This window comes from Babylonia areolata, chromosome 1 (assembly GCF_041734735.1).
Source record: "Babylonia areolata isolate BAREFJ2019XMU chromosome 1, ASM4173473v1, whole genome shotgun sequence".
Classification (NCBI taxonomy): domain Eukaryota; kingdom Metazoa; phylum Mollusca; class Gastropoda; order Neogastropoda; family Buccinidae; genus Babylonia; species Babylonia areolata.
The window spans coordinates 47,422,875-47,445,814 of record NC_134876.1 but is presented as its reverse complement, the minus strand read 5'-3'; the positions used below and the strand labels follow the sequence as shown (position 1 = coordinate 47,445,814).

Genomic DNA, 22,940 nt, shown 5'->3' with positions numbered 1-22,940 from the left:
ACACACACACACACACACACACACACACACACAGTAACTGCCAATTTCTTATCTCCGCTTCCTTTGCACTTTGATTTTTATTAGCTGGTCCTGATCTCTCGATCTCTCTCTCTCTCACACACACACACACACACACACACACACACACACACAGTAACTGCCAATTTCTTATCTCCGCTTCCTTTGCACTTTGATTTTTATTAGCTGGTCCTGATCTCTCTCTCTCTCTCTCTCTCTCTCTCTCTCTCTCTCTGGCATAAACAGTTATTTCAGGATTTATATGTACTCTAGTGTATGTTTGTATTGATATGATGTGTCGACGTTACATGCGTAAATATTTATTATATGATTTATATGTAATTTGTTTTCTGTGTGCTGTCCAAACCTTGGAGACGAACGACTGAAAAGAAAAGGCTCATTGACCCAATGTCACATGTACTTTAAGCCTATGCTATGACAAAGTGCCAAAGTGTCGCAAATGTCTTATTAGTTTATGTTGTTTCAATTTTCTATTTCATCAAGTTGTATCTGTTTTGCACAGTTTTGTTCTGATTAGTACCTACTATGTCACTAGAGCTTTTCAGCTAATGACATTAAACATTTCAGTGTTCAGTGTTCTCTCTCTCTCTCTCTCTCTCTCTCTCTCTCTCACACACACACACACACACACACACACACACACAGACACTCCCCCCACACACACACACGCACTACACTACACACACACACACGCATACACACACACACGCGCGCGCGCGCGCGCGCCATATCTTCTGCCTTCCTGGTTCACGGCCCTCGGCAGAGGTCAGATCTGAAGTGCCATGAAGTCCCTACTAGTAACTCTTATGACTATCATGACCCTGATGGGTTCTACCCACGAACCCGTGAATCTGGTTGCAGGACAACAAATCATTTCACAGCCCCCGGGATTCTCTGTAGTAGTAGTAGTAGTAGTAGTAGTAGTACAACCACCACTATCACCACCAGCAACAGTAGTAGTAGTAGTAGTAGTACCACCACCACCACTACCACCACTACCAGTAGTAGTAGTAGTAGTAGTACCACCACCAGCAACAGTAGTAGTAGTAGTACCACCACCACCACCACCACCACCACCAGCAACACCAACACCACCAGCAACAGTAGTAGTAGTAGTAGTAGTAGTAGTACCACCACCACCACCACCACCACCAGCAACAGTAGTAGTAGTAGTAGTAGTAGTAGTAGTAGTAGTAGTAGTAGTAGTAGTACAATCACCACCAGCAACAGTAGTAGTAGTACCACCACCACTACCACCACCACCTCCACCACCACCAGCAACAGCAGCAGCAGCAGCAGTAGTAGTAGTAGTAGTAGTAGTAGTAGTACAACCACAACTATCACCACCAGCAACAGTAGTAGTAGTAGTAGTAGTACCACCACCACCTCCACCACCAGCAATAGTAGTAGTAGTAGTACCACCACCACCTCCACCACCAGCAACAGTAGTAGTAGTACCACCACCACCACCAACTCCACCACCAGCAACAGTAGTAGTAGTAGTAGTACCACCACCACCTCCACCACCAGCAACTGTAGTAGTAGTACCACCACCACCTCTACCACCAGCAACAGTAGTAGTAGTAGTAGTTGTAGTACCACCACCACCACCACCAGCAACAGTAGTAACAGTAGAAGTAGTAGTAGTAGTGACAGGAGAAAAGAAAAATAACAGCAGTAGTGGCGAGATGTTTGCGAGTGTCCTCCGGTCACGGGGGCCGAGGATTACCAAGCACTGACCAAGCACCTGGGATTTCTGAGAATGGTACTGGAATTGTTCGGAAAACTTTCAAGCAGTTGTCGTAGCACTAGCAGTATACCTATCCGTAGCAGTAGTAGTAGTAGTAGTAGTAACTGCTTCAACAGCAACAATAACAACAATAGCAGCAGCAGCAGCTAGTTTAGATCTCGTCGCCGTAGTAGAAGCAACACTGCTGAGCAGTTGTTCTGAGTAGTAGTAGTAGTAGTAGTAGCAGTAGTACCAGCAGCAGCAGCAGTAGTAGTAGTACCAGCAGCAGCAGCAGTAGTAGTAGTACCAGCAGCAGTAGTAGTTGTAGTAGTAATACCACCACCGGCAGTAGTAGTAGCAGCAACAGTAGTAGCAGTAGTAGTACCACCACCACCAGTGACAGTAGTAGTACCACCACCACCACCAGTAGTAGTACCACCACCACCACCAGCAACAGTAGTAGAAGAAGAAGTAGTAGTAGTATCACCAACACCACCAACACCAGCAACAGTAGTAGAAGTAGTAATAGTAGTGGCAAGGAGATAACAAAAATAACAGCAGTAGTAGTGGCGAGGTGTTTGCGAGTGTCCGCCGGTTCAGCCGTACATTCATGTGTGCGTGCGTGAGTGCGTGTTGCAGGGATGTGCTCTCTGGACGGCATCGTCGGTGACTGGGTGTGTGGTTTGTAAAGGGAGGTATCATACGTGACTGTATTCTGGAAGAAGACATGCGTAGGCACTGATGCCTTTCATTTGCAACCATGATACACAGCCACAAGTAAAAAATTAAAAAAATTAAAAGAAAAAAAAAATTTTAAGTTGTGATGTTGCTCATTTCATTGACACATAACAGATCAAAACATCAGTGCTGACGAGTTATATTCGGTGCATCAAAAAAAAAAAAAAATCATTATCAATTGTGTGTCCTTTGCTACCGGTGCTCCATCATCGACGAAAATAATAATAATACTATTATTGGCCTATCATTTCACTTTCCTTAATCAGCAACATTTCAGAGTAAAGATTATAATTCATTCTGGACCTTTTGAAATTCGGTACACTTTTTGGCACAAGTCCGTCTGTGTTATTTGTGATGGCGGAGTGATACAATTTGTGGTGTGCCTCATCACTTACCCACCCACCCCTCTCTCTCTCTCCCTGTCCCCACAAACCCCGCGGCCAAAAAGAACAAATATCCTATCGGTTACCTAACACCATTGTTGTTATAAAATACTCTCAACTATATAACCCAATGTTCGTCTCTGTCTGTCTGTCTGTCTCTGTCTTTGTCTCTGTCTCTCTCTGTTTAAGTTAAGTTTATTGTTGTTAAGTACTGATGCCACTATTGTCGGTAATTTATCTCTCAGTGTACCAAAACAAGGCTTTTGAAGTTTAGACCGGGAATAGCAACATCCTATAAACTGTTCTGTTACTTGTACTTAATATTTAGTTTTGTTCTTGGTTTGATTATCATATGTTTTACACTTTATGTTGTGCATATCACTAGTGAATTGTTCGCACACCCGTTCATTAGGGGCCATGGCCTGTGCTGAATATTAATCATCCGTATTCGTATCCTCTCTCTCTCTCTCTCTCTCTCTCTCTCTCTCAGTCCTTACCCCCCCCCCCCTCCCCCCGGTCCCTCCCCCCACCCTCTCTCTCTCAGTGAGAGCCGGAGATATTCCCAACGCGTTGACTATCAAGGCCAGCCAATCAATTGATTAATTACCTCAGACTTATCTAGGGAACTACGTCACAAAGCATATCTTCGGCTCGACAAACTTGACCAAATAATGAAGCCTACAGGGTCATTATTTTATCCCCTGTCTGTTGAAGCTTCAGTTGGTGGAATGAGATCAGAATTTACTCAGTTCTTTATTTGCATTTTTAAGTGATGTGGTTGATTTTTGCTGAACAAAAGTAACACAGTCCCAATACTGTAGAAAGAAATCCGAACTATGAAAAATTATGGCTGACGCCCTGACCTGTAAAAGGTCAGTTCTCTATGATCACAGTGAGGTATCAGCCTTTTCAGACGAGCACGCTTTTCAGTTGGGGTTATCAAAGCCGCAGAGACCCACAGACCATCATGTATGTGACTGACAAACCGCCATGAAAAACTGCACGTCAGTCGCTGTCAGTGACAATGGCATCCGTTGAATCGCGGCAGCTTTCAGTCCGCGCCCATCGCAGACTGATGAGTCAGAACTTTGAGGACCACAACCCACTCACTCAGGATAGAACCCAGAACAACCAATGAACGCGGTGGGACCTTCGTTTGTCCAGTGCGTCTGTCTGTCTGTCTGTCTGTCTCTGTCTCTGTCTCTCTCTCTCTCTCTCTCTCTCTTGTATAGGTTTCTGTCTGGCCTGAACCTGGCAAAACTTGTTGCGTTCGCATTCAGTTCGCATTTACTTTCGCATTCTCTCCTTCTCTGGCTGTCTGTCTGTCTGTGTATATGTCTGTGTCTGTGTCTCTGTCAGTCTGTCTGTCTGCCTGTCTTCTTCAGTCTTCTTCAATTTAAAGGCAATTCAGATAGTACGATCATACACGGAAGTTCTAAAACAAGAGAAAAATGAATGAGCAGTAATACAGTGGTATTAGTAGTGTGTCTTGGTTTGCTGTGCGTGCAGTTAAACGTTAAATATAAACAGTTCCAGTTCAGTTCAGTTTACATCATATCTCCTATTGGGAGAAAAAAAAAAAAAAAAAATATATATATATATATATATATATGGAGCAGATGTCTGACCATCGTATAAACGCAACACGCTCGTCAGAACTTGACGGTCTGTCCTATGAAATAATCACACACAACAATGGAGGACTGCATCGGGCTTTCTTTACCTTTGTATGTACACTGGCACGCACGCACACGTGAGTACCCACTCACAGCCTCGGACTAACTCGATACAAACGCACAGACACACTGAGAAAGACAGAGATATTAGCATTTTTTTAAAATAAATTTCCCCCAAAACACACTGAAACACACAGACAGGCAGACTCTCTCTCCGGCTCTCTCTCTCTCTCACAGAGAGAGAGAGACTTGAGAGAGAGCCGGAGAGAGTAACGGAACTGAGACTATGATGGGTGCACTATGGGAGACAGACAGATAGTAAGTGAGGGGAGACAGAAACTTAGATGGAAAAATGGAATGAATGAAAGACTTTTCTTATGGGGGTGGGAGCCTCAGGGGAGAGACAATGTATAGAGGCTACCTACATAACGTAATACACTTGCATACATACGTACACACATATGCATATGCAGTCATAAAAAAAATTGCATAGCAATTGAGCCTAAGAAAGTAAATAACAGGTAAACCATGAATATAAAGAAAGGACGAGAAGTTTCACATAATGATTATGATAATGATAATAATAATAATAATAATAATAATAAATAATAATAACGACAACAACAACAACAACAATAATAATAATAGTAATAATAATAATAATGGATACTTGTTGAGCGCTTTCCTACCTGAAAGAAAGCTCAAAGCGCTTTCCAATAAACATAACACACACACACACACACACACACACACACACACACACACACACACACACACACAATAACTTACAAAAGGAAGAAGGAAAGAGGAAAAAAAATGATTTGATGCACAAAAGCATTCAAACACTACGACATGCAATCGTAAAATGTACACAAGCAATATAACAATATCAACACTGAGATGAGCAAGACATCACACATCTTGGCGAATGGTGAGACACTGAGGCAATGCTGTTGTTTTTAATGTGGTTGGGCAATGGTGTTGGTTGATCATCTATGGAAGTAAGTTCCACAAGGAGGCGACTGAATAAGCCAAACTGGATTAAAACAGACCAATCCTTAAGACTGGGATGCGGACTTAATGGGGGTCATTTCTGAAGTAACCATGCTTGATAATGTTTTAGATGCTTTGGTACTTTTGGACTGGGGCAGTGCACGAGATTGTTCCGGGTTGGTCTTGTCCAATCAGAGTTCACAAGAATTAGGCTGGCCCCAGAGCTTGGTGCGCGAGGCAGACGATAAAATTGCCTGTCAAGGATCGGATCGTAACATTGTGCAATCGTGACTGTCGTCGTGTTTTACGGCGTTAATAATGACAACACAGCAAAACTACATGTACTTCTGATTGTGACAGGACTGTCTCTACTATGGAAATCGTCTTAGCTGTTTTAATTGGACTTCTTCGGTTTCCCATCGTATCAAGCCAAAGTTGTCGTGGTTTGAAAGTATACAACGGGGACACCGAGGTAAGGACTCGCAAGGAACTCTATTGAAGTGAACTGTTCTGTCTGTGGGAAATTCATTTGGGTGACTGGATATCAATCCGAAAGAAATCACATCTAATTTGTCTAAATCAACAAATTTGTCAGTAATATTGTCATCATATTATATATTGTCACTCAGGAGACCAATGTCACTCACTGAATCAGTGTCCGTGTTTCGATGTGTCCAGTAGTAGGTTTGGGACAAAAACAAGCTTTGAAACTTATAAGCAGTCATGTCTTTGATCATATTTTGTTATAGATTTTGGTCACGGTTCGACGCTTTATTTACATTTCATTTATTCAATGCACTAGTTACGGTCGTACAAAAGACACGGAACAATTAGTGTGTATCATCTCTCACTCTGTGTGTGTGTGTGTGATGAGATAGAGACAGAGACAGATGCATAATTTTCTTCTAATCCAATTTATAGTAACATAAGTTCAGAAAATGATACAAGCATTGGTGGTAATTGGAAGTAAAAATTTCTGTATGAAAAAATCACCAGCCCATCAACCCTTGGAATTTTGATAAGAAAAATAGATAACAAAAAGTGAAAATCAATATTATGGTAACCAAAAGGCAGTTGTCATTAAATATAAAATACAAAAACACACATGTATGCAATATTTGGTTTTAAACTTGGCCAGCAGTTGGGGAATAAAGAATATATATGATTTACTTGCTCATAAGTAAAACTGTATTGCACTTTAGTTTTTTTTTTTAAATAATTGATAGCCTACATAAAAATTATATATATATATATATATATATATATATATATATATATATATATATATATTGATACAGTCAATTCTTATTTATATTCTTATTTATATTTCACAAAGACTACAAATTTTTACACAATGACCAGAGGATGAGTGCCACTGCATGTTTTGAACCATGTATTAAAAATTCTGAATTTACAAGTTCACAAGGAAGTCTGAAAAACCCATTAGATGGTGAATACAGATGGCAAGAAGATACCAGCCTCAGAGCAGGCAGGATGCCACAGTCTTCATGTTGTCAATTTTATTTCTGAAGACAAATTCACAGCTCTTTCTGGTGGATATAGGATTTAATTGTTATACTTATAGAATTTTTCTGATGGGATATGATTTTGTTGTGTTTTATCTAGACAGGTTGACAAGTAAATTCGACTTAAGTTGAGTGCCAAGAAGTCCTTTTTTAAGATTTTTTTTAAGACACAATAAGGACTAAAGGAGGGAGTTCGGCTAGCAAAACTAATTTGTTAGGGATGCAGTACATACCAAAAAGTCTTTAATAAAGAACTTATATGAATTTCAGAGACAAAATATGTAAAAGTTAATGTAGTTTTACTGTTGTGGGTTACAACTTGCATACTTTTGTGAATTGATCATCATGAATAAGTAACTGTATGGTAGTACTGGTAGAATGTTGAAGTTTGGTTTTGTTTGTTTATACTTTAATTGTTTTATGTATTATTGTTTTTTTAATATGTATTCTATTTTTATTATGGTTTTGATGACAAAGCTCTTTATGCCAGTTAATGATTATGTTCTTTCATTTCAGGTTACCGATGTAACTTGTACTTTGCATCCAACTAGCTGTAAGTACTGCTAGTATTACTACTACACTGTTACACTTGCAGTGTTAATATTAATTAAGTACTACCAATGTATAATGCCAAAGATCAAGTTAGAAAGGAATTGCCAGTCTGAATTCAAGTTTGTTTATGTTGTTGCACAGTGTTAAAAAAAAAAAAAAAAAAAAAATCATTGTTCATCGGTAAAGTCATCAACTCATTAAAAACATGATTTAATTATAAAGAAATTGATGCTATTTTATATAATGGCTTTGAACATTATTCGGTGCAAACTTGGTGGAATTTGGCAAGCTATTCAAGTGCTGTCGTTATGGTCTGTTAAAATGTGTTAAACAAAACGTAGATCTATAATAATAATGTCACTGACTCACTGTTTACTATTTCAAATAGAATATTTTTCAGTGCCATACTTTCCCATCACCAGATCAGTATAATGACTTATCAAGGTAAAACTGACATAATTTGATCTTTTTCTCTCTTTTTTTCAGCCTGTAACAGAGGTTATTCTCAGTTTCCGAATAATCTGACTGATGGCGATTCTGTTGCGGGCCCTCGGAACTTTGAAGTCAGTGAATTTCGCCGCAACGTCACAGGACATAACATTCTTACTTCGGGTGCAAACTTTACATGGAGACCACCACTTGACAGTAAGTAGTAATGGTTTGTTGTTGTTTTTTAACCCTTTCACTTCTGGAACTATATGTGATTTTTGGAACATATAAACACCAACCTCTTAAAAAAAAAAATGACAAAAATTGTGCTCAAAAGTATGTAAAAGTAGATGTTTTCTTGAAGGAAAATGAATGGCATTCGGGTCAAGTCAGGGTTTGATCCCATATTTCAGCCTGGTGTTGTGTCTTTAGGAAAGGCTCTTTACTCTGATTTTCCTCACTCCAAGTCTAACCAGGTGTGGATGGGGGTACCTGACTTGGTTTGGGAAGGTTAAAACAGCGGAAGGAGAGGATTAGACCCTGCCTTCCTATGCCGAGCCCTAGACACAATGGATATGAACCACAGCCCTAGTGGCAAAAAAGGCTATGGGACCTGTAACCTTAACTTTAATGATCACACAGTCATTAATTGCACAGACAAATGAAAACAGTAACACAGAAACATGAACATGATAAAGAAAATAATTGACATATAAACAGAAGTATGAAAACAGACAAAAATGCACTATAGTATAATTGGCAAACAGTGCCCCCCCTATGTTTGATTTTTTTCTTGCTTTTATCTTTTTTAATTTTAATAATAGTTCTGATCTACTTTGTGTCTAGTTAGATGAAGTTATATCTATATGTGATATTTCATTTTTTCAGCGAATAGTCGCAGATACACCAAAGGATTCTACCTGAAGCTGGAGCGTGTAGGCAGTGGAGCAGTTATCTGCAGACTTATTGACCTGCAGCAGTTTGATCTGACGCAAAGCTCAGTAAGTAGTACACTGAGCCAACACCAATGAATTATATGGTGTTATGGCATACATACTTAAGGAAGGAAAAAAAATCAGTGATTCATGGTGCATCTCTTTCTGTCTGGATTTAAATTTTCATCTAGGAATGTGTGTGACAGGTCTATGTATAAGACTGATTGTTATAAAGAAGTTGTAAAGAAGCCAGACTTGTGTCCTCATATTGTTCTTCTTGATGATGAAGCTAGCAGGCAAGAGACTGCTGCTTAGGTACATCCAGTTACTGTTGTGGATCGTAGACAGAAATTTTTTGATCTGCCAGGATTCTATAAAGGTGTCCTTGATGATGTCAAGAAGCTGCTGGGAAGTGAGTTCATGGAGATCAGGCAGGATGCCAGACTTTCAAATGAACTTGTGCATTTGGAAATAGTGGATTTAGAGATTTCAGAGCAGACAAGGACGACAGTGATGAGTGGTGTTTTCAGAATCTACATTGTTCTTTGAACAGGGGGCCAGTTTTCAACATGGAAGTGATATTACTGGGAAATTGTTAGTTGTAGCTGTGATGAGCTTGATTGCAAGTGATACTTTTACATAGAGCTGACTGCATTGTGAGAGCAGACTTTGACAGGAGAAAGGTCTGTTTCGTTGTGTGTGTGTGTATGTGTGTGTTTTTTCATGTTTGACAAAGTCAGTAAATATTACCCCATTTTGTTTTGTCTGACAAGACCTGACATCCTACCATCATTGTTCCTTCTGCACTAGCAAGTCTCTGCATGAAAATGAAGACTGCTGTCACTTCATGTTGAAACATCTTGGAAATTATGTCATTTAGAAATTAGATTTATCTATATATACTAATTGTAAAAGTAACTGGATCTCAGAATAACACTTTACTACTTGTTGACTTGAATTGTAACTAAATCTTGGTGCTTTTTTCTTTTTCTTTTCTTTTTTTAAATTGTTGTTATTGTTTTGTGTGAATGATTTGAGTAAAACACTCATTTCAGTTTTAAAAACATTTTTGGTGTGTGCAGGACTTCCACTTTTCCTTCGAGATATTCCCTTTCCAGGGAGCTTCTTTTGAAACCTATCTGACTTACCTCACCAGTTTACCTCCACCAACAGATCAGGAATTTGAAGATGGACTCAAGGAACAAACTGTGTTCACCATCCAGCCTGCTCAGGGTAAGTGTGACCTAAAAATCTCCACTTCCAATTCCTGATTTTAGATTCTGCTGAGTTCACCAGAAGGAAGCGCTTTTGTTTCAGATCCTTCTCAGATCAGGGAATGCACTTGCTTAACATCTCTAGATAGTGCCACACATTGCTGTTGTTACAACGACAGCTTAAAACTCACTGGTTTCAGGCATCTTAATATATTGTTACATTTTAAAAATGTTTTGGGGGCTGCATATTGTAAATTGTTTATCACAGTGTGAAGCATTGTCTGTTCTATAAGCAATTTTTTCTGTAGTTTTTTGTTTTGTTTACTGTTTCATAGCTTTTGTGTGCTTCGAACATGCCATTAATGGATTAAGCACCCAACAATAGGTACCATTATCACCATCATCATAGGTGCACTGCATGCACACACACACACACACACACACACACACACACACACACACACACACACACACACCAAAAAACCCAAAAAAAAAAACAACAAAAAAACATACATGGACATATACATACAATTTGAGTTATGATTTGCATATAAATGATGTCACTACATCCTATTCAGTAATTAAGTGCATTAAAATATGCATTGAAAACATTTTTGTGGAAACGGGCTATGATTGTGTTGGATAAACACAACAGTTTTCAAATGCCAACAGCTATTGCAGAGTTATCTGGCTTCCTCTTCTAAATAATTGCAAACTTTCATGGCATTAAGGTCTATGCAGTTATATAATTGATTTCAAAAAGAAGAGAACAGATATATCAGCTCCCAGGTATACTCCCACTGTAGCAGTAACAAACTTATAAGTAAAGTTTGGTGATGATTAGGATTGTTAAGAATGTTTCTGTATAGTCTTTGTCAAATCAGTTGGGAGATGAATTCCAGTTTATCATTGAATGTCCCAAATACTATGCTCCGTGTATATCATGAAAGTTTACAAGTTTATGATCGGTCTGTTATTAAGGTTTGCAGAGTTTGTTCCAGTAACAGCCACACCTAATTTTCTGCAGTGATTGTATATACAACATAGAGAGTACTTTATTGTCTTTAGAATTAGAATTTCTTAGTGTAGGTTACATAAATAGTCATTCAGTGTGATCATACAGAAGACATAAACTGTTTAAATGCTGAGTAGATATAGACCTCACATTCAGTCATCACAATCATACACATCCAATTACCACAGTAAGAGAATAAGCACAAAAAAAAGAATACTATGATTAAACATAGACATGTGTTCCAGGATTGGCTTTCTTGAATCACACATACTATAGTACTGAATGACTTGTGACACAAACATGTTCTGTGATATATACTATGTTGACAGAGAAAACCTTGTCATTTTTTTTCTTTTGGCTAAATAAATGCCATGAATTGATGAAACAGTGTGACACTTGCAAAGGAAAGTGAACAAAACATGCATGACAGTAATTGACATCCATCACATGAGTGGGTACACACACACACACACACACACACACACACACACACACACACACACACACACACACATCATAATTCATATGCTTTGTGCTTCAAGCATGCATTCTTGTAATTTGCCTTTTCTGGCTTTATTTGTTTTTGACAGACTACAGCAAGACACCAGTAGTGTATCCCAGTCTGTGGACAACATGGATCAACATAAAACTCCATGGCTCCAAAGGAATAGTGGAAGCAAGTTTTGGCTTTCCTTCAGATGACTCCCTGGCTAAAGAGCTCACTGCCTTCTTTATCCAGCTCTCTGAAGATGGCCAGGGCGGGCTCTTCAGAAAGGTGCCGATTAACAAGACTGTGAGTAGCCCCATCCTTCTGATTTTGGTCCGCCAGAATTGATGTCAGTCGAGAAGTTTATATTTAACTGGATGATGTAAGGTGCTTTGAGTAGCATTAGCACAGGACATCGCACCATAAAAAAGTTATGTACTCTTCTTCTTTTCTTCTTCTTCTTCTTCTTCTTATTATTATTATTGTTGTTGTCAAGAACATGGTACTTTTTTCCCCTGTTCATAATCACAGGGGATCTTGTTTTACTGTCACCAAAAGACTGTGTATGTTGTTGGGTGTTTGTTAGTTTGTTATGTGATGGGTGTGGCAAGGGTATGTTTATACTAGTTATAGCAGTGTCAACACCATTCATGTTCAGTTGAGAAGAGTCCTTCAGCAATACTGTCAACACACACACTGTCCACCAGCATAGCTTCACCCCATCCTCACTCCCCATCTTCGATTGATGGGTCTGTATAGATTATACTAAATAATCTCCTGGGCAAGTCATTTTCCAAATTATCCAGTCAAAATGTTGCCAAGGGAAATTTTGTGGCACAATGTGAAAATTCATTGGCTGGTTGTTCATGAAAATTTGTGTGTATCACATGATGAAAGTCATGTCTTGGAACTTATTGAAAAAGCCCTCATATTATCACTATATCAGAGTTGTAGTTTTAGTTTACAGTGCTACCTGTGCATTAAGTGGTGTGGATTCTTTTCTCTATTTACAAAGTTGTGAACTATTGTATGTTTGCAATTTGTTGAATGTGTGTGTGTGTGTGTGTGGAGGAGTGTGAATGTGTATGTGTTTCTGTCTATTTGTGTGTGTGTACTGAAATCATCATGTGCCTGTTGGTGGGTATTTACTCTGTGTGTGCATGTGTGTGCTCTGTGTTCGTGTGTGGGGCATATTTGGTGTCTTTGTGTGTGTGTGTGAGTGTGAGTGTGTATGTGAGTGACAGAGAGAGACTGTTTATATCTGCAATTTGTAGTATGTCTTGATAAAGATAATACTTAATAATATGTGTTGTTTTTTCATGTGCAGAGGTATGTTATTATGCACCATTGTGTGTGTTGTTTCATGTGAGGTGCTTAGAGCATCTTACGGGGAGTGGGGTAGGGGGTGGTACTATGAAGTATATATATGTTATTTGATTATTATCATTATTATTATTATGTGTACAGTGTACCTGATCTCTGTATTTCCTATATTGGGGGTATTTATTTTGTCTTTTTTTGTTTTTAGCACATCTCTGAAACTGAGGGAGTTTACAACTTCACCAATGTGCCATCTGGATTTTACAAAGTTCAGGTTAGTGTTTGAAATAGTATCTGATCAGATGGTTTTATCTTCCATAGTGCACCTTTATTGCTTAACTTCGGATGTATAGAGAACAAGACAGCCTGAATTAGTTTCCAAGTATAAAGTATCAGGACTTGTAATGAAATAGTACAGAAGCACTGTTGTGAGCACCACATCACAGTACTTTGTAACATTTAGATGTGACTGAACATGGTTACTGAAAGGACTCGCCTACATGCATGGTTTATGTTTGGATTCAGTCATTGATCATTGACATAATTAGTAATTACAGTTTTGAAATGACCCATCCATGCGGCAGCAAGCCGGACATTTGACTGATTGAATTTTGGGGGAAAGTCAGTCATGCCAGATGCCTTTTGTGGGCTTCTCTTAATCTCTGCAAAATAATCAAACTGCAGTATTTGTTATTGTTGTTCATATACAGTCTGACGTTGAGTAGATACACATTGTAAAAATAGAAAATCAAATCTTGCACTGAGATGGGAAATGAAATGAGCTGTGATCGGGCAAAGCCATCCTCGCTTGCCTGCTGTTAACTGCGGCAGATTACAGCACCAGTTCAGCTTTTTACTTTCTGGTCAGTCTCCTTGGGTGAAGATGGACTCGATGCACTGGAAATTTTACCCCAAAAAATCATTGTTCGCAGTAAAGAAGCTGCCTAATGTCAAAAAAGTTGGGGGACTGTTTGACAGTAAGCTTCCCTTCATACTGTGTTCTGGCGTCAACCAAGCAACACTCCCAAAGACACATCCTTCAAATGGATTATCCTCACCTTAAGGGTTTTAGACACACAAAAGAGCCGTGGCTGGTGTAAGATAAAGAGTATTTTTCTTAGCAGTTAAAGAATTGGTTCAGCATTACTTATTTTGCTGTCTGACAGAACGGCACTGCATGATATGCTCACACTTTGTATTGCATTGTATTTTAAACTCGTTGAATGAAATACAATAGAGTACAGTACATACAATTAGATATAATACAGTACAGTACACCACAAATAAATGCTTATATTTTACTTTTTCAGGTGGTACCGAGAGACCTCCATTTTAATATCATTGGACAATGCCAGTGTTGGAATGACATTGGTTATAGAACCTGCAGCACCTGCAAATATTCCCAGACAGGTGCCTTCAATTTCACAAGTAAGTAGTCAAGACCTCAGCATGTTGCAGTTTCTGTGATTTGTATTCAGGGGAATAACACTGACAGTGTAAAGCTAGCTGAACAAGATTTGTGTGTGTGTGTGTGATTTCCACTTAATTCTGTAACCAGAGATGGTAAGGCACCTCAATCCCATGTCTCAAGGCAAGACGTTTAGTCTCAGTACTGAACTTTATCCCTGTTTCTGGCTTCCCTTTTCTGCACAGCTTCTCCACTAAATGAGTTGTTCTTGTAAGAGGGGATGGACTTGACCTGTTTGGTTGTCGAGTGTTCATCTTAAAGAATGGTTAAAGTTCTGTGCCTGTGTATTTGACTAAACCTTTGCTAAGGACAGGCAGATACTTAGAAGACTGATTGATTGATATGGATACTTGTATAGCGCCTATCCTTGGTAGGAGACCAGGCTCTAAGCGCTTCATAAGCACGGGGTCATTTGCATAACAGTCTGCCTGCCTGGGTAGAGCTGACTGACGACTGCCACTGGGTGCTCATCATTCATTTCCTTTGTCATTCAGTCTGATTTCAGGCATGCACACATACACACTCAAACAGACATGTAACATTTTACATGTATGACCGTTTTGTTTATTTACCCCACCATGTAGGCAGCCATACTCCGTTTTCGGGGGTGTGCATGCTGGGTATGCTCTTGCTTCCATAACCCACCAAACATTGACTTGGATTACAGGATCTTTAACGTGCATATTTGATCTTCTGTGTGCATATACACATGAAGGGGGTTCAGGCGCTAGCAGGTCTGCACATATGTTGACCTGGGAGATCAGAAAAATCTCCACCCTTTACCCACCAGGCGCCGTCATCAAGGTTCGAATCCGGGACCGTCAGATTGAAATTCCAACGCTTTTAACCATTCGGCTATTGCGCCTGTCAAGACTGTATATGCTGGAATGGGAAAGAAAACCATTTTTGAATAAGCATGTTTGGGAGTTTCAGAAAGCAAAGTAAAGCTTCACTGGACTACGTTGAACATTTACTCCTTCAAATGTAACAGCAGCATGTAATAAGATTCTATCCTTGAGGGCATTATCGCAGTCTTAACACACGGCTGTGCCGCTTAACTTCCAGCAGAGCTATTTAGTTTCAGAGTTCAGTGAGCGGTCAGGAGCACGGCTGCTGACCTAGATTCCACTGGGATGGGAGGGGGGGGGGAAGGGGAGCACGCGCCGCGCTCTTTGTGCCTATGTTTCCAGCAGAGAAAGGTGTATTGTTTAAGTGATTTTCATTTAATCATATTCGTGCACACTGGTTTTTGTTTGCTGTCATTTTTGTGTACATGATTCCAGTGAATGTGAACTTTAAGTGTGTTGTGTGATTTACCAGACACTGTCCGAGTGTTTGTGTTACATCCAGTTATTTGACCTAAGTGTGTGTGTGTGAGTGCCGACAAAAATGGAATCTGGTGCGGTAGTGGCAGCATTGCTGACTGGGCAACACACCTTCAGTGAACACTTGAGATGTTTGGATAATATGTGTCGTGTGTGTGGTGAGCGGGTTCTCAGAAGAGATAAAGACAAGGGGTTGAATGCAAGACTTTGTGTCAAGTATTCTTCTGAACTGTTTCGTTTTTTCGGTCTAGATGTTTCGAATGATGAAGAGGGCAAACATCCCACATGCATTTGTATCAAGTGCTACAAAAAAATGATAAAAATGAAACATACTCATGGAAATTCTCAGTTCAAAACTGCAAATGAAAATGTTGCACTTGACATTGACAGAATGTCAGAAATCTGGACAACTTTCGATCCAGATCTATCTTTGGATCAGTGCAAAACATGCTCTTTTCATCACTCAAAAAGTCAGCGTGGTCGTCCGAAAAAAAGACGATCAGCACCCGTAAAAAAATGCACGGATGACAGTTTTGATCCGTCTGACCTCTGCTTAGATACCGACGACAGTGTGTCAACGTCATTTTGTCAGTCCACATCAACACCAGTCAAAAAAACAAGAACGCTGTGCACAAACACATCTCCAATAACACCCAAAACACCTGTCACTGACGCAGCTATATCACCCATCGCACAATTGAAACGTAAGACGGTGTATGTTGACTCAGAGGATGAAGATCTCAATAAATCTCTTACTGAAGAAGAAGAAAAATTATGCACACGACTGATGTGCATAATTTATGTTCAAGAAAAAAAAATGTTTGAGTTTAGTCAGTGTCACACTTCAACTGAGTGGATTACCAACTACAAACAAGGAGTTCATACGGATTTATAAGTTCAGGTAGGAATGGATTTTATTATTTAGAACTTACAAATGCATGTCAGTACGTTACATTGTGATCGTTTACTAAAAGCATGGTATCGTCAATGTGTATCTTTTAGACTGACCAAATGCATGTCGCAAGCAAAGGCACACATACTGACACGCAAAACATCTAGTCGGCGAAAATCTCTCTCCCCCTCTCTGTGTGCGTCTCTCTCTCTCTCTCTCTCTCTCTGTGCGTCTGTCTCTCTCCCTCTCTCTCTGTGCCTCTCCCCTTTCTCTCTCCGTACACGTTCCTCTGTTTCTCAGTATGTCTGTTCCTGCATATATGTCTGTCTGTCCGTCTCTCTTCCCGTGATGTTGAGAGAAGTGTGAAACTTAAGTGGCTGGCAGCAGTTCTCAGTGGAGCTGATCGTTAAATACTGACACTAATTCCGGGGCGGTCTGCCACCTCTAGGTAATGTATCGGCTATATTTTCCTTCCAGTTGTATCGTGGAGACATGCATGTATATCATGATATAAGTTTTATCTCCAAGTAAAACGATGTACACACACAACACGGAGTTGAAATTGAACACAGTTCGAACAGAATGTTCGTGTGCTCGCTAAGTTTTGGACCGCTTGTACACTGCCTGTAGGAAATTAAACCTACTCATGTTTGGTATCGTTAAATTTGTCAGAAAATCACACATCCATTCACACCCATAGCGCCCTTCTTGTTGCATTCTGACATAGAGTATTATTTTTTAAAAGCACATAACCCTGTTTCTGACAGTTTATCAGCAGCAGCGAAGCTGTTCACAGCTGTACACACTGCCCGTGTAACATGCGCTCCGCTGAGAATAGCGCGAAGTTAGTGGTGCACCAGAGCGCTGCCCCATATACTGCCTGCCTGTCTGTCCAGGCTATCACCTTTCCAACGTTTCGCGCTCGCTCGCTGTTCATCCCTCTCCCCTCCGCTTCGCGCCAAAACTAAAAGGGCTGCCTTGTGCCGCCGTGAACAAGGGGTTGATGATGACAGTTGTACTTAACCCATTCTTTCCCTCCCCACATTCCCCTTTGATCACCAGGTGTCATCACTGATGTCTCTTCTCCTACCCCCACAACTGACGTCCAAGAAATCACCTCAGCAACAACAGCACCTGTCCAGCATTCCACTGGGCAAACAGACAGTACTGGCGTGGCAACCCCACCTGTTGGGCACTCCACAGGGAAAACAGACAATGCTGGCACGGCAACACCATCTGTTGGGGCTTCCACTCATGGAACAGGGGAAACAGACAATGCTGGCATTGTGGCAGCAGCTGTCAGTGTCTCAGTGCTGGCGGTGATTGTAGCTGTTGTGGTGCTGGTCTATCTCCACAGGAAAAAGAGGCTCACTAAGCTCTGTAAAGGTAATGGTGAATATATGTCTGAATCTGTGGCATTTTTTGGTTATGCTCATTTTTGTTCTCAGTGGTGGAAATGATAGGTGTTCTTGTCATTTTGCTGGGTTGATGTTGCTGCTTTTCTTCTGTTGTTTCTGCTTTCTGTTTCTGTCTTCCTATGTGCAGTGTGCATGTGTGTGTTTTGTGTGTGTGTATGTGTTTGTGATTATGTGTTTAACTTGTGTCAGTGCCATGATGACCATGTTGATACTGAAGAGTGCAAAGAAAGCTGCCATCCTGATATCTCTTTCCAGTATTAGAATATTTTTCTCTCTCAGAAGCTTTAAGAACAGTTTAAAGATTTGTTGTTAGAATTTATTGTATTGCAATTTTTCAAGATTTTATTCGTTCAGTTTTTGTTTCAACATGCACTTAAACAAAATGGAAATAAAGCAGAAGAAATGATAGAGGAGAACAGAAATAAGTGTGTATGTGTTATGAGTAGAAATTTTGTGCATGGATAGAAAGATGTATCAGTATGAAGTTACTAATGTCTTACTTAAGTAGAATAAGAAAGGCATAGGTTGCAATTAACAGTCGGCATCAGAGGCGGTTTCTAAGCTTGTTTGTTTACTTCCTTGAATGATCTCGCAAACCCATGTGCACCATGACATTCTTGGTCATAAGAGGATAATAACTCTGTGAACACTGTACATCATTTCTAGGAACTACCTCAATGCATAATGCAGTCACACATGTTCACTCTCTGTTTCTGTCTGTCTCTCTTTATGTTTTGTAATTGATCACATCATGGTTTGTCAGACTGGTCAGCAGCTTCCAGACACAATCACAATGCTGTTGGTTTGTTCTTTTACATCTTTTCACTGACGTCAGGGAAATATCTCTATTCAGATGTTTAGTCAGTCATGCATGTTCACTTGCACACACACATGCACAATTACATGTGCACACACACCCCACCCCCACCCACTCACTTCTCTTCTTCCTCCTTCCCACCTCATTATTGATGATGAAAAATTATGGCTGCTTTTATTCACGTGCAAGTTTCTCAACAGGTGGTTGTGGTGGTGGTGGTCAAGATATGAATCCAGACAACAACAATCTGAAAGGGAAGCCAGACAAGATGGTGAACTCTTTTGTCCACATCATTGACATCACTGGCAATGAGAAAGGTAAGGTGTTTTTGTTGGCTCAGTTTGTCATCAAACTGTTATAACTGTTGTCTGTGGGTCTTTCTGTGTTTATGTATCTGTGTATGTGTCTGTGGTAAACTTTGACAACTTCATTTTCTCTTGAAATACTTTGTCTGTTGACAGCATATTTGGCTTTCAGATAGGAAAAAAAAGTTGTTAAGTCAGGGTGGCAAAGGGGAGGTTACCTACTTCCGGGAGATTGTCGGCTGTAGCTACTTTCATTTTCCCCGCATGGGCGGGTATTAGTCCACTGACTAGTAGGTCATGGTAAGTATGTTAGATAAACGTAATTTTAGGTAGGAAATTTCCTTTTAAGGTTGTTGTTTTTACCCATGCAATCCAGTTATGATGACAGTGTACTACCAGGAAGGGCACAGGAAGCAGTAAATGTTCTCACAGTCGTTTTACTGTCACTTTACATTTTTATTTCTTTTAATCAATCAGTCAATAAATCAATCACTTTATTGTCTGAACCAGAGTACAGAAATTCGCCTTCAGGCTCGTCGTAGAGAAATGTTTTAAGAGAAATTAATTTTTTTAAATGGAGACATTCATTCCATCATTAAATCAAAACACTCACATGAACATGGTGGGAAATATTTGGGAGTGAGCGATGGAACAGCATTGCACTAAGAACAGAAATTTGAGTAAAATATGTAACTAAGGAGCCCAAGTCTTGCAGAAGTCACACCAGGGCCATATCATCTGCAAACTTAAAAAGTGATGAAAAACAGTTTGACAGTTAGTGTGGGAGACAGGACACACCCCTGTGGAGCCCCTGTGTTGAGAACAATCTCATCCGACAGGTAGCCATCAACACTGACACGCTGTGGTCTATCCTTTAAAAAATCATGAATCCATAAAGTGACATTTGCATTTACAATCATGTTTATCAAACGCTGGAGAAGTACAAAAGGTTCAATAGTATTAAAAGCACTTGAAAAAATCAATAAATAAAATCCTAACGTAAGCCTTTGTATTTTGCAGGTGCTTGGAAATCATATTCAGAAGTGTAAGGGATGCATCTTCAACACCCCTATTAGATTTGTAAGCGAACTGGAAAGGATCTAGAAGACCTGTCACATCATTCAGTAAACGCTGGCGAACTAATTTTCCCATACACTTTGCAGCTATTGGTGTTTAGGCAATGGGGCAAAAATCATTCAAATTAATGGGGTTTGATTTTTTTAGGTATGGGAATGATTGTTGATGTTTTCCATGATTTGGGTAAAAAGTGACCATCCAAAAGGCATTGGAAGATGAATTTGAAGATCCCCCCAAACTGACCCACACAAGATTTTAACACTCGGCTGTTTAAGTCATCTGGGCCTGGACATTTGTGCAAGTTCAGCCAAGAAAAGATCCCCACAACATCATCCTTGTAACTACAAACTATTCTGGTTCCATAGACTGGCATAAAATTTCACACTGATCACTAAAATCCCTCACGTCAAAACGTCCATAAAACTAGTTGAGCTTGTTAGCGGCAGCAAGTGGATTGTCTGACTTCATAATATTCTGCCTACTTGCATTCTGACTCATCATTGTTCTGAGACCATCCTAAGCTTCTTTACTGTTTCCAGATCTAAACTTCTCTTCAGTTCGGCTTTTGTACTGTGTCTTTGCTAAAACTGATTGTCACCTGAAGGCCTTTTCCATTTTCCTGTATACATCATGTTTACCCTGCAGAAAAGCCAGTTTTTGTTTTTTTTTGTTTTTTATTCAAGTGTACTTTCAACTCTTTCGTAACCCAAGGTTTATTGTTGGGGTACACCCGTACTGATTTTGTTTTTCCCACAAAACTACAGCACTTCTTATCTTAAAATGTAACACGCTGATCAATGGTTGTCATTTTACGATATTTTAAAGTTAAAATGGTGATTAATCTGCTTTGGTTTTACATTCTGTGAAGGTGTTACACTATTTACAAAAGCCTGGTTATATAATTTGGTTAAAGCAGCAACATCTGTGATCGTCAAGGGCCTAAGTTAAAAGGTCAGATTGTATCAAAATGAAAAAAAAAAGTGAAAGTGTAAAAAAAACTTGGGTTTTATCGTCCAGTTCTCATCAAATTTGGCACTGTGATTATAGCCAGAACATAAATATTTGCAAATATCAAGATTAGATATCAGGGTCACAGCTGTGCAGATGAAAACGACTTGTCACAGAATGAACTGCTCTATGGTGCGCTTAAAAAAGATAATCCACAATTCCTGTGTTGGGTTAAGTGGGTGGGTATGTTGTCTTTCCTGCATTGTTTCAAAGTTATGCATGCATGTGAAGGGTGGATTTGAAAGCACTTTGATTTTTGTTCTATTTAAGTTTAGTTCTTCTTCTTGTATATATATTTTTGTTTGGTGGAGTTTTTTATCATAACGCGTGAGTCTTGGAAGGCCTTACCCATCTCTTGATTAGTGCAGAAGGCAGCAGAAGGTAAAAAGTGGAAGTAGCGTATGTGAGTTTTCCCCTTGTCTGCATGAAACACTGTACCAGTTGAGAAGTGAAGACATGTCACATGTGTGTCCCCACACAGAGCTGGTGGTGCCACAGCTCAGCAGGAAGAAGGTTCTGCTGCTTGCCGCAGAGGACCACCAGTTTTTCACCCAGGCTGTGGAGAGACTGGCAGGCTTCCTGCAGATGCACTGCATGTGCGACGTGACCTTTGCCCCCCAGCAGATGCCGCAGCTCCGCAAGGTCGGCAACAGCTACTGCTGGCTGTCCAAGGAGATTGACAGCGCCGATTATGTCATCATCGTGAGCTCTGAGGTGAGTGGTAAACCATTGTTGACAGCACCGTTGATGCTTTTATAGAATAGTTGACAGGTGTAATAGGTGAGCAGATTGTGTGCTTAAATTTTCAGTCTTGAGTTGTTACAGGTGGTTGGATAGTGCGCTAGAGTTTGAGTCTGAGGGTCAGGGTTTCAAATCCTCAAATAGAGGACACTACAGAATGCAAGACAAAAAAACGAAAAAGACTCAGTCAGAGGTCTAGAGTTACCAAGCAGCTCAGAAAAAATAGACTTTGTGACACTGATTTCCTGTTGGATTTACATAACACGTCTCTGTGATATCTTTCTTTGGTGACAATAGAAGGGATAGCAGCCTGACACATTTCAGGATGCAGAACAAATCATAGCTTGTGAACGCTTTGGCCAAATATGAACGTTATGCAATCAGTGGCGTTTTGTGTACTTGTGGAACCATGTTTGTTTTGTTTTTTTGTGGAACCATGTTTTCTTTTTAAAAGTATGGAATTTTTTTTAATACTTGGAAGATGTTCTCAGTAACACGTATGTGAATGCTAGAGGGTTAAAAGTGCACTATGTTGAACAGGCGGGCCTGAAGCTCTTTCTGGCTTTCCGGAAAGGGAACGGGTACACCAAAGCTGCCCTGGGACCTGAAGGGGACCTGTTCACACCCGGAATGCAGCACATCTGTGGGAAGATCGCCAACAATGAGGACGTGCGCAACGTCATGATGGTGTACTTTGAGCACACCTCCCCGAACTGCCGCCTGCCCATCGCCCCCCTGCCCTCCTTCCACTACCACCTGCCCAACCACCTGCCCAGCTTCCTGCACCACATCCACGGCCTGGACAAGAACAGGATGGATCTGTCGCAGGTGGGATCTTCATCTGGTGTCTTTG

General features: G+C 40.1%; 1 protein-coding gene across 1 annotated transcript in view; it reads left to right on the top strand.

Moving 5' to 3' along the window:
- Positions 1 to 5,790: 5,790 nt before the first annotated feature.
- Positions 5,791 to 22,940, top strand: part of LOC143283534 (uncharacterized) — a 28,006-nt gene continuing 10,856 nt past the window's right edge. The window contains exons 1-12 of the mRNA XM_076589781.1: positions 5,791 to 6,030; positions 7,601 to 7,637; positions 8,123 to 8,281; positions 8,954 to 9,066; positions 10,083 to 10,233; positions 11,820 to 12,022; positions 13,245 to 13,310; positions 14,347 to 14,464; positions 17,784 to 18,107; positions 19,157 to 19,273; positions 21,828 to 22,060; positions 22,628 to 22,915. Of these exons, the coding sequence (XP_076445896.1) occupies positions 5,932 to 6,030; positions 7,601 to 7,637; positions 8,123 to 8,281; positions 8,954 to 9,066; positions 10,083 to 10,233; positions 11,820 to 12,022; positions 13,245 to 13,310; positions 14,347 to 14,464; positions 17,784 to 18,107; positions 19,157 to 19,273; positions 21,828 to 22,060; positions 22,628 to 22,915 (1,908 nt within the window). The 5' untranslated portion in view covers positions 5,791 to 5,931. The remainder of the gene's footprint in view (positions 6,031 to 7,600; positions 7,638 to 8,122; positions 8,282 to 8,953; positions 9,067 to 10,082; positions 10,234 to 11,819; positions 12,023 to 13,244; positions 13,311 to 14,346; positions 14,465 to 17,783; positions 18,108 to 19,156; positions 19,274 to 21,827; positions 22,061 to 22,627; positions 22,916 to 22,940) is intronic.